The 12,673-nt window shown below is 34.7% G+C and overlaps 1 protein-coding gene across 5 annotated transcripts in view; it reads left to right on the top strand.

Annotated features, from left to right (window-relative positions):
- Positions 1 to 12,673, top strand: part of POLK (DNA polymerase kappa) — a 33,871-nt gene that overhangs the window by 10,817 nt on the left and 10,381 nt on the right. For 3 of the 5 annotated variants that reach the window (XM_055698996.1, XM_005440776.4, XM_027807480.2), the window contains 6 exons: positions 1,263 to 1,382; positions 6,806 to 6,958; positions 7,343 to 7,474; positions 9,136 to 9,289; positions 10,656 to 10,871; positions 12,540 to 12,664. In XM_055698996.1, coding sequence (XP_055554971.1) covers positions 1,263 to 1,382; positions 6,806 to 6,958; positions 7,343 to 7,474; positions 9,136 to 9,289; positions 10,656 to 10,871; positions 12,540 to 12,664 — 900 coding nt within the window. Of the gene's footprint in view, positions 1 to 1,260; positions 1,383 to 1,760; positions 4,836 to 6,805; positions 6,959 to 7,342; positions 7,475 to 8,452; positions 8,591 to 9,135; positions 9,290 to 10,655; positions 10,872 to 12,539; positions 12,665 to 12,673 lie in introns of those variants that run through there. The other 2 variants (XM_055698997.1, XM_027807483.2) reach the window with 2 other exon arrangements.

Raw genomic sequence — 12,673 nt, 5'->3', positions numbered from 1 at the left:
ACACTACCCACAATTGTATTACAACAAGATTGTATAGTGTTTCAACTCTGAAGTACTGCAAGAGAAGTAAAAAATCTCACAGCTTAATAACAATGTTGAGTATTGAGTTGTTTTCCACACTAACAGTTTGGTACTTTTTTCAGTGAGTCTCAACAAGTCCTGTTTGATTGCAGAGAGGAGAAAGATTAAATGCATGCCTAATATTAAAAGAAAACACACCCTAATTTCTTCAGATTAGAGATTTCTTTTAAGCAATGAGACATGACATATTAAAGTCTTGCCATTCATCCTATTGATTGTTATTATAAGAGTGGGTATTTTAGCTTTTTATACAAATGCCTGATTTTTATTTTACTATGACTGAATTCTTGAGATCAGTGTCAGTTCGATAGGCAGAGGTTTTGACCTAAAATCTTTTCCACTTTTGCAAATTTTATCAGGTGGTTCAATAAAATACATTACTGCTTCCTGCAAATGTTATTTCTCTTGTAAGCTAAGCAAATGTTGCAAGAAAAATATTTTAGTACCTGGTTTTGAATTTCCCTCTTTTCATTTTCATCGTATTTGCCATTTTTTCTTTCTTATGAGTCAGGAAGGGAAGTCACATTATATGTTCTCTCACAGTTGTCTTTTTTTCATTACATGTTTTCATTACATCTCCTTTTATTCACTCCTTTTCTTGAAGGAGCAATTACATACTTTAGAACGAGAGGTCTTTTTTACACCCTTTTGCATTTCATTATCCTCTTACACATAGCTTCTAATTCTGCTATGTTTTTCAAGATTAAATGGCCAATGAAATACTCAACATTGTAAGTGGATCTGACTTTTACAATGTCATTGTTTATTTCCATGTAGATTCAGCTATGTGGGAGTCTGGTAAAATGCTTAAATCCGTTGGTTTTTTTTAGAGTTTTGTACTTCATATCTTGGAGGTATTGCAAAGAACAGTTCGACTTTTATCTGCTGTTTTGGAATTTTGCTTGTCAAGTGTTAGAATGACTAAACATAGCAAGTTCTCAAATAGTCCCTTATACTCATCTGAGTATAGGGGATCCGAGAAGGAGAAATATATTTGTGTCACTTGAGGAGTGAGATGTAAAGAACCACTGGTCTTTTTTGTGTGTTACTTCTGTGAAAATCCAAAGTATGCCTTAGAAGCTGTTACTGTGTTTTTAAGTTTTATGTATTTAAAGAACAAATGTCAGAGTTTATAGGAGAAGACAAATAGAAACTTTAATGGTTTTGCAATTTTCTTCCAGGGTTCCAGATTTTATGAAAATGAACTTAAAAAAGATCAACAAGTTAACCAACGAATTGAAAAAATGATGCAGCTAAAAGAGAAAATTACAGCACAACAGCTCTTGAAAGCACAGTGGCAGGTACTAATCTTTGAAGACTTCTGGAGTAAATGTTGAATGGTATTGGTGTGTTGTGGTTTATTGCATTAAATTCTGGTGATAGGCACAGTGTTAACTATAATTTTGATGTGAGTCATGCCAGTAAAAGTGCACCATGTTTTGATGATGTGTTCTTAATAAAAACTTCATAGAAGAATAGAATGTAAAATGAGTCCGAAATGCTCTCCAAGTGAGCAAAATGAAGCAAAATAATTCTTGTTCTTTTAAGTCTGATCAGTTTAAAGGGATATCATTATGGTCTATGTAAAAATTTTGTTAAATACCTTATTTACAAGTTTCATATCAGTCTTGAGTTAATGTTTTTCTGATATATGTATATTTGTGTTCAATGGCCTGCAGTGGGATGAGAGGGATCACAGTTGTCAACTCTTCTGGATATAAATTATTCCTTATTTATGATATTTAATGAAAAAAATCATCATGGCAAGCAGTCACAAGAAGTACAAGTGTCCTGAACAAGAAAGATGAAGAGGCAATTTGTCTTCTCAAATGCTAAATAATAGTATCCAAAGTATTATTGCGTATGAAAGGTGGCTAAAAGAACGGCACCGAGGCTGCACAGTAAACATTAAATGCAACAGAATTAAAGTTGCTTGTGGGAGCTTAATTACTTTTCTTTTTCTTTTGTACTGTGTTTCAGTCTTTTAATTACATGACCGATTGCTCTTTTTCCCTAATAGATTTCCTGCTTCATTCAGCGCACAGTGCAGACAGTGTTCACTGAATGGGCAATTATTCAGTACTTACTGTTGTCCTCATTGTTCAGTGGGTGGCCCCAAGCTTTATTTGTTGTACAGAGGTCTAATCCAGCTTTGAATGCAGAATTACAGACTTCCTCATAGCCTTTTCTAGGTCGTATACCACTTGGTGTGAATTCTTTAAATTATTCTTGCAATACTTCAGCAAAGTGATATTTTTGTTTTGTAGATTGGGAGCTGAAGCACATGAAGATAAACAAACACATCCATTAATTTTCAATGCTATTGTGAGGGCTATAGATCCTGAGCTTTGGTGTGCAACCTCTTTTTGTTCACTGCAGATTTGCAAATCACTTCGGTAAATTATATGCCAGTGTCTCAAATTTGTGCCCAGAAAAGCTTGCAATTACCGAGTACCTCTGAAAAGTTTGTTATAAACCTGTGTGCCTCAACTGCTTTTAGTTAGTTGTTAACATGATTTAGTTATATCTCTGCTTGTCTGGTTTTGGGTTTTTTTAGTTTTCTAAAGGGTAGCTTTTATGTAATTTAATTATTAAAAAATACTTCCATTTCTATTATTTCTTCACCACGGAACTTTACATTTTACAGAGAACAGTCTTGTTATGAATGACATGAGTGAATTACATCCTATAATCCTATATATATATATATATATATATATGATTATTTCCTATAATTATATCCTATAATCCTTTTATAGATCCTATAAAATTAGTGTATGGTTATGTAATTAAAGAACATATAGTGCATATCATGAAATAGTAATTTTAATTGCTTTGACTACCCTCATGCTGTCTTTTTCTGAACTTGATTCTTTGATCTTTTCTTTGCGTGAAAATTGCTCTCTATAGAAGAAAAAAGAAACTTAAGTAGCAGTTGTTACTATTTCCAATGGAGTAGCTGTTAAGTCAGCTGACACTGCGTGAGAACTGTCATTAGAGGGAGATAACATGCACACTTTTTTGCTAGCTTATTTTAGGTCTTTGCTGCTATAAAAACTTCTCAGAATCTTGGATTTTGGTTCTACCCTTTGTATGCAGATAAGCTCTGGTTCATGGTTGTTGTTGCCCTCATTTCTTCATCACAAGTTTTGACTCTTTTACTCTGTCCTCTCCGTTCTTATGACTGATTCTATCCTGAATTTTCCTTTTCTTGTCCCGCATCCCCGGATCACCATCAGCCTTCTTTCCAAAGCAGTCCTTGTCTGTGCCCTCAGAGTCCCCGTTGAAGTCCCACATCTCCTGGCCCAGCCAGTCTTTTTCTGCCTGTGTCTGATATTCTAAATGTCTCCCCCTTTTCCTGTCACTTACTTGCCAGCTACTCTTCCCAGACCATTATCTGCTTTGGAAGTCTTGTTTGTCCTGTTCAGTGTTCTTAGTATGTGCAGTGTGTTGTTTAATAAGTTCCTCTAGGTCTTTGGATATGGATATGGTCAGCTCTCATTATCTTCTTTCTTCCTTTATCATTGTGGTCTATGAAGTTCTTTAACTTTTTAGTACTACCTTCTGATACAGTATGAGAGAATTTGTTCTGAAATTTATAAGTGGGAGGTACTCCAGAATTACAAAGATAGCCATTTATCTACTTCTGTGAATGCTGCAAGTTCTCATCTGCAGATCAATTTTTGTTTGTAGGATGGTTAGAAGCTCAGATACGGCTTCCTAAGCTGGCAGTTGATGTAAGTGCTGCAATGTAAAAACAAACAAAAAGGTCCCCACTTACTGGATTTCATGGACAAAACCCTGGTTTCATGGTGGAAACAGTAATATAAATAAAATGCAGAATCTGCAATGTAATGCTGTCTTTCTCACTGCTAGAGTGTGTGTATGCCAAGGAATTAGTGAGGGTTTTTGTCATATTTTTGCAGTTTTCCTTAGAGGGCTTTTTTTGCAGAAACGCATTTAGCAGTATGGATTTTGCAAATATGGGAGATTAAAAGGTACTTGTAAATTTTCTTAAAACTGCTATTTCTGTGTACAAATATTTCTTTGGTTGTTTGCTTGGGGGTTTTGTTATATTTAAAAAATACTTCTAAATGTGCAAGATAGTTTTAACTTTTTCCTAATGAATGTCATTGTTGTCATTTAAGGGAATTTATATACTGTACAGTATCCTGTAATACTTAATTTTTGAAAACTTTTGTGTAACAGAGTTAGACTATACTAACAACCTAGAGTGGAATTACCTGAAAATGATCAGTAGTTAATAATACTTTAAAATTATCCAGCTGCTACCAGATTTGCAAGCTGCTGTACTGATGTTTGCTATTTTTATTGATGTGGGTTTTATCCCAGGCTTTTATTCTGTAAATAGTTACTATTGTGTTAAAATAGTATCACTGTTTGTTATCTCTTCATCTTGTCAGATGCTTTTACAAATATAAAAGATTTTGAATAATCTTATCTGTCTTACTTTGGCAAAGCAATTTAAGGTAGAAAATTTGAATTTTGCATCGTGGAATAAGAAAGAAAAAAGTTTTACCCTTTACATTGTTTGAAAGTCATGATAAGCAAAATTAAACTTCTGATTACAATTTGTACTTTTTAGGGTGTTTTTTTTAAAACTTTTAGAGATAAACTTAGTATCTCTTTTTATCTTCAAAGGAAAATTGAAAGCAGCTTTTTAAAACATGTCACCCTGGCTTGCCTCTAAGGAACTATTCCATAACTTTCCATGTGTTACTAAGGAAACACATGTAGGTGCCCAGGATTCTCTGAGTACATCTGGATGTGTTTTGTTTTGGCATATTACTTTTATCTGTTGCTTTTGCTGAAGAGTTATCTTTTTGTATTTCTGATTAATGTAATTTTACTTCATTCTTTAGATGCTTTTCTAACATAATACTTAATGATCAGCTAACATACGCATTTGGGGAGAAAAAGCAAAGAGAAGCTTGTTATAAATGTGATAAATTGCAATACAGGAGTTATGTAACTGGAGGAGCAATTGACAGTGTTAATTAATTAAGCAATTTGAATTTGAGAGTAACCTGAAAATTATCTGTAAAGTATCATTTAAAGTAAGGATGCTTTTTATGATTATAGTGTGACTTGAAACCCTGCTGAATTAGTAGCATAATGAAAATAATGTAAATTCCCCACTTTTATTTGTGGTTGTTGTTTGAATGGCTTTCCCCTTGTGCTTTTAATTTATCTAAACTAGTTTTCTCAACCTCGGAGCATACTGTGCTCTTCTGTATGGAATAACCTAGTTTGAGGGCCCTTTTATCCCTCAGATCAACTTGGAACAAAACAGAGAAGAGACTTTGTAAATCATTACTCAGCAATTTAGTTAGAATATTCATAGTCACTTGCCTTGGTTCAAGTGTTTTCAGCTCCAAAAATGGGGTTTTGGATAAGACTTGTGGTTTTTATTAAGCAGCTCTGTTGAGGGGAAAAAAGAGAGAAACTGCCTTCATCTCAGGACCATAAAGCCATTGCAATCAATCCAGAGATAATTCTGTAATGGAACCTTGATGTCATTAATGTGTTTGTGTGTCCTTGTGCTTGCAAGCATTTCGTTTTTGCTACTTGCATATCTTGAGCTCTGTTATGCCTATTTGTTGGGGGTTTTTCTTGTGTTGTGTAAACAGAACTCAGTATAGTCATTAGTGTGGTTAGATAATCACAGTTTTACAGCACTTCCTTTTTTTTTATTCTTTTTTTTCTCCTCTCACTTTTAGAATGATGTGTGATAGTGCCAACATAGTCATCTTAAATTAGACCTTAAAAATTGCCTGTCAAATGATGCACTGATGCTTCTGGTGACACAGTTCGTTTATAGTTGAAAGACATTTCAGAAACAAGCACATGATCTGCAAGTCTTTTGGTAAAAGAATGCAAGCAAATTAAGCACAATTAAAGTATTTAATAGAGAGGTCTGTGTGCTTGGCCTCTGCCTCGAGATACCGTGGAGCTGGTGAAGCAGGGGGTGCTGCTACCCGTCTACTAGTAGAGGATGCTACTTTAACTCTTGGAGTGAAATGCACTTTCTGTGTGCTTTTCTGTAAAAGTCACCTTGCAGTTTTGCTAGCAATCCAGCCTTATGTGGTATGGATTCCTATAACAAATGTTAAGGAACTTTACGAAGGGATTAACAGCTTGCTTAGGAGTAAATGAGCCTGTTTGTTTGAGGCCTGATCTCAGACAGGACGAGACAAACGGATCTGCCCTGTGAGCTGTTGGTTCTCAGTTGTCTAGGGCAACTTTCTGAAGTGTGATGGTTTTGTTTAAGAGTGTTGGAAATTCTCCAATAGCAGGGTTTAAGTCTTTTTTAAAGAAAAAAGCTGGAAAAAATGCATCACAGTAGCTAAAGCTGCATATTCAATGGTCTTACAAAGTTTCTGTCTGAATGAGGTGATGTATCTTCCCCCCACCCCCCCTTCCCAGCATAGATGGAGTTTTGTTGTTTGTTGGGTTGGGGTTTTTTTCATTGGGTTTTTGGTTGAGGTTTTCATGTACCTTTTGCTGAAGGGGTCTTGTCTCTGAGAGCAAGTTTCATCAGAAATTTAGGTGAGTTTTTTGGTGGTGCTTGTTTGATGGGGTTTAGTTTTGGTTTGGAGGTTTTTTTATTTGTTTCCAGGTGCATCTGAATTTTTAGGGTCATATGTACTGTGGCACTGCTGCCAGGTTAATAGTTTTTCAGTTACTGGTTTATTCTGTTCAGGTGGACAAACTTGTGATGGAACTAGAACAGAGCCGTAACCTGAGCAGTACGATTGTACACATTGACATGGATGCCTTCTATGCAGCTGTGGAAATAAGAGACAATCCAGAGCTGAAGGAAAAGCCTATAGCAGTGGGATCAATGAGTATGTTGGTAAGGCTGAATGTCAAAGCTAATACAGAAATCAATTACATGCATCTGAAGCCTAATAAAATCATACAAAATTAGCATAATGTAACAACACTGTTCTGTAGAGAATTTTTATAAGTGTAGAAAAAAATAACAAAAATAATAGAGGAAAAATCTGTCTAAGACTAGATTCTGTAAGATGTAATTTATTTTTCTGTAGAAAGAGTACCGATGAAAGTTTGAAGGATGTAAATAGATTGAAAGGGGGGGTGGGGGAGGTATGCATATAAATTGTCAACCTTGTCAGTCATTTCTGTGTGAAGATACATGATTAGAACTTTATTATTTAACACTGAACTTCAAAAAAACTTGATTAATGAATATTAAACTTATTTAATCTTTCCTAAGTCCACCTCAAATTACCACGCTAGGAGATTTGGTGTACGTGCAGCCATGCCTGGATTTATTGCTAAAAAGCTATGTCCACATCTAACTATAGTACCATTAAACTTCAAAAAATACAGCAAAGTGAGTAAAGAGGTAAGTCTGAAAGTGCTTTCTAACCGAAAGTCAGTGAACTTGGTCAATGACTATCAATACATCAGTTCTAGATAATACGAAAAATGGTAGTTTAAATATTAGACTCTTCAGTGAGTTGAACATGAATTTGAACATAAATTAAACAAAACATGGGTGCTTTTGGGCAAGGAGATGAAAATGTATTGCATTCACCCATCTTGCCACTTCAATGAAGTCAGTAGTGATGCTGATAGACATTTTCAAAACTGTGTAGTGAGCTAGTGATAACCCTTGAGCCTTATTATTCTTAAAACTCGAAAACCATGGAACATAATCTAATTACTAGGATGCTGCGAGTACATAGGAAACTTGAAGATAATAATTTCATGTAATATATAGTCATCATTTTGAATGCCAATTACTGGAGAGAGAAGCAAAGGGCATTAGTGAGCTCTGAATGCAGATTCATTTGTTTTAAAAGAAGGGACTTCAAACGAAGATCAAAAAATTAGGGAGAAAGAAATCACGTTTTGCTTTCAAGAAAGTCAGGGGAAATACACTATCCAAAATCCTGTTTAAAAAATAAATTAAAAAAAAAAGGTCTTTTGTAGGTCTTAAATCAAACTAGTGTGTGGCACAAGTCTCCTGACTTCAATAGAATTATGCCCAAATTTATTCATTCATTCATTTATTTTTATGAAGCCTCAATCTCTTTACATAAATAAAGCAACCTAATTACTAATTTTGATGTTGATTTTTCTCACTTCTGTTGTGAAAAAGCATATATAAATACGAGTATTTCAGAATGACTTTGAACTTGTTAAGGATCTTGGATTTCATGATAAGTATTTCATTTTTTGTTTAACGGGGTAAAGTACTGAAGGTTCAAGTTGATTTGCGTTTTTAGTTACGTTTTTCTATTGGAATTTGGATTGAAAATACTTAAATTTATTTCATTTTGTCATTAAAAGTTGAGCAGTGAATCCTGTCTTTAATCAGTTTCAGAAGGATGAACTGCATGTGAACAAATGTTGTGATATCTAAGAATCTGACCAAACTGGTGGAGAAAACATGACACAGTCAAATTTTCCTCCTTGTTTAAAAATAAAGAGAGAGGGGGAAAAAAGAGGACAAAAGGTAGAGATTTTATTTTGACAATTTCATTTACTATATTGCCTTTTGGGAAGATGCACTTATCACGAAAGATTTTTCTAACAGGTTTTGCCTGTGACATTAACCAGTGCAATTGGCTGTAACTTCAGTTTAAATGTAATTTAAAACTTAGTTGTGTTTTTTTTTTAACTTTGCATATGTAATATCTGACACACAGCGCACAGAAAGCTCTGTGCTTTGTTGAGTTCCCAGGTCCCTGAAGTTTTATTCAGGTGGTTGCTGCAGTGTCTGTGACCCTAGTGTCTGTGAAGTCCTTATACACTGATATTAATGTCCTCTACGGTAAGATACACGGCTCAAAATTGGTTTAATTCTCTACTTACTATCTTGCTACTTGTGAAGGCAGTACTATAGTTTTCCAATATCAATAGATAATTTGTTTTATAAGTATCTTTAATACTGATTGGTCATCTTGAAGTTTCAGAGTATGTTTGCTCACCTCACAATTGTGCGTCATGATCTGCTTTTAAAGCAACAAGGCTTTAAACTTTCACTGTTTGTTTATCAAGGTTAGAGAAATACTGGCTGAATATGATCCCAATTTTATGCCTGTGGGTCTAGATGAAGCCTACCTGAACATAGCAGAGCACTTGGAGGAAAGGCTGAACTGGCCTGAAGAGAAGAGAAGATTCTTTTTTAATACAGAAGGCACTGCAGAAAAAGGTAAGCAAATTACTGTCTTTATGTGGTCACCTGACACTGAGGGGACTTAAGTCTTTGTGTAGTTTGTCCTCCCGTATATTCTTTTATCTCCAATTTGTTAGTTTACAGGCTAACTTTCTCTGCTACACACCAGTGCAGAAAAGGTATGCTGCTAATGATTTGGGCTTGGAGGATTTTTTTTTGAGTAAAATGTGTGAAAAGTGATACTAGGTTTATTAAACCATGTGGTGTGTTTTAGGTGTGTATTTTTTCTTTACAATTCAACATGATAATTTTGCAAATACATAGTAATAATCTTATGGCTTAAGGAAGTGTAGAATAAATAAACTTTCTGTTCTAGAAGTTCTTTGTATTTTGCAAAGATATTTCCAATGATACTGTAGTAAGTCCTGTACATCAGAAACATGAGAAATAGTCTGTAAAGACAGTGAGCATAAGCTCTAGTTACATGATGATTTTGCAAGACAAAGTAATGAGCACTACCAGGGTTACAGTAATGCTTGAAATATGACTGGATTTCACTTGGCTCTAGAAGGTGGAGTTGGAACCACATCCACAACTGTATATCCAATTGGGAACCATAAAAAAGGAGGAGTCATATAAATGGTTGATTATCGCACAAACCGGAACATTTCTTACCAGTATTCAAAAATTATCTAAATAGCCATTAAGAGGATAATCAACGATACATTACTACTGAAAAGCTTTAATGGAATACAAAGAAGCGAACTGTCATAGCCTTTACAAAATAAGTATCACTGATGTCTAGCATAGTCATGTGCCTTTTCATACTTCTCTAACATCTTTGTTCCCGTGAAACACAAACAAGCACTCAGAATGTGGAACTATAACAGTAAAGTTTGTAGAGTCAAAGGGCTGCTGACATTTCTTGTTCTCCCATGACAGCAGTTGAAAACAAGAAGCTCACCAGGCTGGTGGTTCTAGAACCAGATATCTCAGAACCCTAATGTTCTTCAGAGATATTGAAAAAACTTCTGCAAAAGATTTTCATTTCCACAAAAAATGGGGGTATCTGGCCTTCTCTCCAATATGAAACAAAAATAATGCCAGAATTTTGGTGGTTTTCTGCTGCTACAGCAACAGGTCATTAAACCTCGTTATTTCCAGTCTCCTAGCCAATTATTCCAATCTCAGCCAACTCCAATCGTATTAAGAACAAAGCATTAAGACTCTCTTTTCTTCTAACAAAAAAACCTATGCAGTTAGTTCAGCTAAATAATTATTTTTTTCGCAAACAGAAAAAATAAAATTGTTAGTGAACTATTTTCAGCCACTGCAGAAGGAAATCAGTAAACTATGTTTTATATATGGATGGATTATCTATTTCTATTTCTATCTAACATAGATAAAGCTGATATAAACATGTCTGCAAAATTTAATGAAGATGGATACTCCGCTTCACCAGTACTGTTTGAAGATAACGCACCTCTCATGAATGACCACGCTGAAAAAAAAGATGAGTTGGTGCAAAATTCAGTTGTCTTTGGAACTAATGCAGAGGAAGCGGTGAAGGAAATTCGCTTTAGGATTGAGCAGAAAACTCAACTGACTGCTAGTGCAGGTATTCAGACACACGAATAGTAATAACGCTTTGTATTTCCACAGTGTCTTCTACTGTAATCTCAGAGGTCATTAATTAAGAAATTAGCATTGCCCCTGCATTCTTCTGCTGCAAAGAAATAAACTGTCTTCCAAATCTGCAGACTGTGACTTTCAAGAGATCTAATAGCTGTCAAAGCCACTCCTTTTTACTTTTGTTTTGTTTTGTTTTTTAAATCATAGAAGCAGTTCTACCACCTTTTGGCTTCTTTCTTCTTGAAATACAAGTAGTGTGGTAGAACTGCTGGGAGCGCTCAGAAGCTAATCTTAGTGCTGATGGTTGTTTTAGTGCTTCATGTAATTATTTTCATAAGCCAGTGTCACAGTGAAATCTGTCTGGTTGCTAAATTTCTGTTAGTTTGAAAAACAGATCTTATTGTTAAGTATTTGTAAAGTTCTCCATGCTGTTCCTTGCTTAAGGCAATATCAAAATTCATTAAAAAGTTAGTTCTCAGAGTAGTAAATACATATTGAGGTTAATAAATTGTTCACTAGCTTTTTAATATTTACTGTTCAGTTTTTATGTCTTTTGACCTTGGGCAACCTACCTGTAAATCGAATGTTTTGGTGATAATCTGGATTAGGTCACTAAAAAAAGTGTATGTCCCTAGTCACTTAAATTGGATGCCATCCAAACTGTGAACGAGGTCAGCGAGTGCTGAGCTTTATGAAGCAGATGTGGAAGGCCAGGGAAGTGTTGAAAGTAAAGCAGTTAGTAGGAGGTAGCAGGATGAGACCTCCCCTCCCACATGTTGTGAGTGGTAGCAAAATAATAATTTTTTTCTACTGAAGTATTGTCTTCCTAAGGTTGTTAGCGTTCAGAAAACAGACATAGCTTTTATAAGTACATCAGGTGTTTTAAGCCCAGTAATTAAAAACTATTAGATGGCTAACTGAAACAATACTGATAATCAATAATAAATACAATTATTTCTACCATCTTGAATAATACCTTACATCAGTGAGCAAATCAAAATTTAGAATACTAGAGCTGTAGTGCAGAGTAATTCTATTTTTCTTGCTAAACTAATCCAGAGTTCATTTGCAAAAATAGTTACTCTGATAGAAAAGAGCAATCCCTCCTCATCTCTACTAGTGTCAGTGATATATATATTTTTTTAAAAATAACTGCATAGCAGTGTTAGCCCACAAAACACTTCAATGTGGTAAATTTTGTAAAAATTTAGGTTTTTTGCTGAAATACAGGGAAGAAATATCTCTTTTTCATTAGGAGTTCATTGTAACTGCAGTTGTAAGCATTTCCTTCTTTCTTATTATGATCACCATCGTAAAATCCTTCAATGGTGTAACTGATGTTATTTTTAAACATTTGGTATTTAACCCCTTATGACTGATTAGTGCATGTTGTGTTACCCTATCTTAAAACGGTAGCTACGCTCTATCTGTTATGTTTCATCTACGACAAATATTTATGTTCTCACATGTCTGTTACAAAATTTTTTTTGCAGAATTGTAACAAATCTGTTCATCAGTTATTGTCATTCTTCTGCTTATGTTTAGTCTTTGCCAAATGTGTAGTCTATTCCTGTGCTTTTAAAAATAGGGCAGTTGAAATTAAACATTGTCTAGTATCTTTTGAAAATACAGGTTTTGTTTGTTTGTTTTTAAGGCATAGCACCGAATACAATGTTAGCAAAAATGTGCAGTGATCGTAATAAACCTAATGGGCAATACAGAATTGATCCCAAGAGACACGCAGTGCTAGACTTCCTAAAAGATTTGCCTATTAGAAAGGTAAGAGAT

This window comes from Falco cherrug, chromosome Z (genome assembly GCF_023634085.1).
Source record: "Falco cherrug isolate bFalChe1 chromosome Z, bFalChe1.pri, whole genome shotgun sequence".
NCBI lineage: Eukaryota > Metazoa > Chordata > Aves > Falconiformes > Falconidae > Falco > Falco cherrug.
The sequence above is the reverse complement of the archived record's forward strand: the minus strand, read 5'-3'. Positions and strand labels throughout refer to the sequence as shown.